General features: G+C 41.2%; 1 protein-coding gene across 1 annotated transcript; it reads right to left on the bottom strand.

Moving 5' to 3' along the window:
• Window positions 1-382: 382 nt before the first annotated feature.
• LOC108678268 (phosphatidylinositol phosphatase PTPRQ-like) lies at window positions 383-4,727 on the bottom strand (the record flags this gene model as incomplete). Its single annotated transcript, XM_018166639.1, has 4 exons — window positions 383-434; window positions 741-937; window positions 3,353-3,585; window positions 4,428-4,727. Coding segments are annotated over 4 exons (782 nt in total), but the record flags the coding sequence as incomplete, so codon positions are not given.
• Between the last annotated feature and the right edge of the window lie 256 nt (window positions 4,728-4,983).

Below are 4,983 nucleotides of genomic sequence, written 5' to 3'. Positions count from 1 at the left end.
TTTGCGTAGTTAATATGGTAATTCAAACTTCAAATCAATCCAGTATACCCGTCAATAACACTTCAATTTTAGTTGATTGATTCGCTTGCAATGTGAGCGTGTCACCCACCATTCTTCCTGCTCTTAACTGATAACAAATTAATTTCGGAGACAACGAAAGTAAATTAAATTATTAAAGACCGAATAGGCTATATCTGTAGTTAAAACATTCCCGTCAAGAGGAATGTTTAAGGACTGTTACTCCAAGAGGAGTAAGTTATCCATTACATGTCTTGGTAGTATGCCTAGGGACAGAAACTATAAGTGCGATTCTTTGATTTTTGTTATGTCAATGAGCAGCATTGCCTCTTATATCTCCACAGTGAGGCAGATGCATTCCTACCTGTCGAACTGTGTCCAGTAGTTCTGTTCGAACATCATCGTTTCCAGTCGGGCTGTGAGAAAAAAACACTTAAATTAATAAAAATTTGATTAAAAGAATCCTAACCCTTCATCTTAGACTATGTTACAGCGCATGCTCATGAAGGCAATTTGGAAGACTCTAAATCGGTGAAAAATGTTTACTTCTTTGATAAATCTACGAAACAGTAAACTGAAGATATAAATTTAATTAAAGAATAATACGTGATTCCTTATTCTATTTTTAAATAATAAGAATATTATTACTGCAGTGGGACCTGTTCCCGTGGGATTATTCTCATTTCATCTAGGAAGATTTTTTTCGTAATAAATGATCATACGTTTGGGAGAAATTGGACGGCGGTGATAGGAACTTCTTGCGAATGTCGTCACGTTTGTAGATGACAACCACGAGCCCCACGACCAGCGCCACCCCCACCAGGCAGCCAATGACGATGCCCGCCACGCCTCCAGACTCGTTTTCGGGTAAAGTATTGAACGGCATCACCACAGATTCACCTTCTTCTTTCGTGACTGCCTGTAGGTGGGAACCATTCATTGAAAGCATATGTTTATGAAAGTTTCTGTAGATGACATCAAGGTTCTTCATTTCAAGGCAGATATAGCGAGCCTACATGCTATCTCAAGTAAAAATCATATTAATTAAATCATTAGGTACTTATTTTAAATTCAATATTTTGTGCCTGCATTGAGTGTGATGCCATAATAATTCTCAATATAGATTGTATAAAAATGAAGTCAAAGTCAGCGTGAATTTACAGGGCGGCAGTGTGCGACAAAATACTTACAGCCTCATATTTTTTCTTCGAAAAAATATGAGGCTTGGAGTTTGTGTGAGACTCATTTTTAATCCAGAACATCACCAAGCCAACCCATTTTAGGGGTAAACAGACCCAAAATATTCTAAATATTGTGTTTACTAGTGAAGAATCAATGTTAGATGAGCTTTGCCACGAGGCTCCGTTGGGCAAAAGCCACCACCAACCATTGTTTTTCAGTATGAAGTGCCATGCAGGAATGACGCTTCGGAAGCGTGAACGTTTGAACGTTGCGAAAGGCGATTATGATAAACTCCATGAAGCAGCGAATGCGGCTAATATTTCGGACTCTATTAAGGACACGAATGTGGCTGATTCATTGTCATATTTCAAAGACTCTGTTTTGTCTGCAGTAGATGTCTGTGCACCTAAGATTACGCTTGGAGGAGTCAAAAAGTCCCAGTGGATGAACAGTACAGCTAAAGACCAAGAAGGGATTTAGCCTACAAGCGTTATTTAAGAACTCGCAGCGATGCTGATTATAACCTGTATGTAAAAGCTCGAAATCAAGCCAAAAAAGTCTGTCGCATTGCGGTGAAAAACTTCTAAAAATATATTGCAAAAAATGCAGAAAAGAATCCGAAAGCCTTCTTTTTGTAAGATAGTTCGAAGTGTAAGACAAACGACGGTATATCTAATTTGATAGTAGACCAACGGAAGATTTCCTCTGATGAGGACAAGGCTAACGCTCTCAAACAGTTCTTGGACTCGCCTGCTGGACGAAAGGGAGCCAGTGGATGCATTGTACCTGGATTTTGCCAAAGCATTTGACAGTGTTCCGCATGAGCGACTGTTGCTTAAAGTGAAGTCTTTGAGAATTGAGGGAAACGTACTCCAATGGATCAGAAATTTTCGAGTAGGTAGACGACAACGTGTCAGTATTAACGGAACCGTGTCAGGCTGGGCATCAGTGCGTGCGCAGTGGCGTGCCACAAGGAAGTGTTCTTGGGCCTATTTTGTTCGTTGCTTTTATAAACGATCTGCCAGAAGTAGTGTCCAGCGTGTGCTCCATGTATGCCGACGACACAAAAGTTTATAATACAGTGAAGGATGCGTCAAATAAAGCGCAATCGCAAGATGAGCTTAACAGCTTTGTCAAGTGGGCTGATACGTGGCAGCTGCAGTTTAATGCTGACAAGTGTAAATTACTTCACCTCGGGAAGAACAATGAACACCAAGATTACAGTATGAGAAGGCAGGGTTGCAACGAGAGAGTAATGATTGAAAAGTCTAGTGTGGAAAAAGATCTCGGAGTTTATGTCGAAAAGGAGCTGAAATTTTCTAAGCATGTTGAAACGCAAGCTAATACATCCAACAAACTTCTTGGTCTGATCAGACGCTCTTACGAGTTCCTAGATGCAAAAGTGATGAAGCAGTTGTTAGTTGCTGTCGTGCGCCCGAATCTATAGTTTGGAAGCGTTGTGTGGTCATTGAGATTCGAAAAAGACAAAAGTTTAAAGGAGAATGTTCAAAGACGTGAAACAAGGATGATTCCAGGCTTGAAGGGCAAGTCCTATGAAGAAAAATTAAAGATTATGAAGCGTCCAAGCCTCAGTTATCGACGTCTCCGTGGGGACCTAATTGAAGTATACAAGTATCCTCATGGTTTATACAAGATCCCGAAGGATTACTAGAATTTGAAACAAGAACCAATACCAGGGGCCACGGCTATAAACTAAAAAACTGCGCTGCAACTTATCCACGCGACAACATTTCTTCTCGCTTCGAATCACTGACATGTGGAACAGCCTCCCCGATTACATCGTTTGCGTTCAGAGTATGAACGCGTTCAAGAACAGACTAGATAAAGCTATCGAAAAATATATGTTAAGACTTGAAATACGTAGCACCATATTGATCCCGGTGGAAGTCTAGTAGCTATTTCAAACTATTGATCGTCAGTCCTGAAAATATCCGGTCAAATGACACGATTTTAGATCTTCTGTGAACAAGTCACGAAAAGTACAAGAATCGGCAGCAGGCCACATCAGGCTTATATTTCAGCGCTGACATCACTGTTATGTTATGGTAGTTCGAGATTGTCACAAGGGTTGTCAGTTACATCAGGTCAACACTAAACAGGGTAATCATGTAATTAGAGCCATTGGACTCACCCGTACACTAATGTTGTACACTGTGCTTGCACTGAGGCCGTCCACGGTACAATCGAAGCGAGTTTGATAATCCGAAGCTGTAATATTTTTGTTGGTGACCACGTCGGTGCCGCGGCTGATTTTGACTGAGTAATAACCCACGACGCCGTTTAGTGTCGCAGGCGCGTCCCACTGAACGACAAGAGCGTCACTCCGGGCCGCCAACAATGTCAAGTTTTGAGGTGCGCTGGGAGCTTCAGGAGGCCGCGAGAAAATATTCACTACATTAGATTCCCTAAATGGTGAACAAATGCAAACAAATTAAACATCACCCAAAGTTATCATACCATACAAATGCCAATATTTTTCAAATAAATTGAATTCTAAAATCATTCAAATTCATCGGGCAACTATGTCAGGTTGTCTACCGTCACCTCCCAGACTTGCTGTAGCGGTTAATGCGTCACCTTCTGTAAAGTCATTGCTGTACGTCTATTCAAGCTCCTCAAGCATTCCCTACCTCAGGCGCTGAACAGACAGTAACCAAAAAATCCCGCGCTGTACAGGACAGCCTGCCTCTATTTGCATTTACTTGAGACGGCTCCGGCAATTGTATCTAACGGAATAGTGTCGTTACCATCACCTGTATTTGCTCTGCAATATCTGTATTAACCTCACCGTGTCTAACCCTAAATAAGTATTAGGTATAATTAAAACTCTAATCATTCACCTTCAATTGTATTGATTTGACAATTAAGAACTTATCGGACCCAGTTGCGAATTGTTAACTTAATCATTATACTTTGCTCTATCGACAAGTCTGACAACTGCAAGGAAATGCAGCTTTTAGCCAGCTTCAGTGACAGGTGAAAGCTTGGTATCAATAGTGTATTGTTATCAGTAATGGACCTGCTTCAAGCCGAACATAAAGACAAAGGCACGCAGCAAGAGTGTCCCAAGAGAGTACTACCAGCCTCTGCAGTCTACTCACTTGTTGAATGGCTTCGTGGTCGAGATGGGTGCACAGAGATGTGCATTAATGATTAATAGTTGCTTTTTCAATACTGATTCTGCACATTATAGGCTGTACTCCCACCTTCAGCGCATCGTAGTTTTCGCTGTTTCGTATTTCTCGCTCCCTCGCCACGGCTGGTGGACGCCGACACGAAGAAGTCGTAGGTCTGGCACTCGAACAGGCCTGGTACTTCGCACTCGTAGCTGTCACCAGGCGTTGTAATTATCTGGTCTTCGTTTGCTTCATTTCCGCTACCCGCGAGCTTCCAGCGGATCGTGTAATTGATGATGATGCCGTTCTCCTCCTCGGGAGCTTGCCACGTCACCAGCACTGATGTGGAGTTGAGAGCTTCGATGTTGAGATCAGTTGGTGCGCTGGGAACTGTAATGAAATCTCAATATGAATGCTGATGGGAAATATGGAAAAAACAGTCTTCAAGTAAGTCCAATAGGCAAGCTTAATTATGATCCGATAGTTGAAGCGTTATATCATAAATGAGCCTTTTGTAATTTCTCATATTCAATCAATTAAATGAATTTTGAAAACCTAATTGGATATTTGTAAGGGATATAATCGATATAATATAAGTATATAATCGATTTAACAATATTCATAGATATTTCCACCCATACTAAGT

Source organism: Hyalella azteca, unplaced genomic scaffold (assembly GCF_000764305.2).
Source record: "Hyalella azteca isolate HAZT.00-mixed unplaced genomic scaffold, Hazt_2.0.2 contig8731, whole genome shotgun sequence".
NCBI lineage: Eukaryota > Metazoa > Arthropoda > Malacostraca > Amphipoda > Hyalellidae > Hyalella > Hyalella azteca.
Note: the sequence above shows the minus strand (reverse complement) of the source record. Positions and strands in the feature narration are given on the sequence as shown.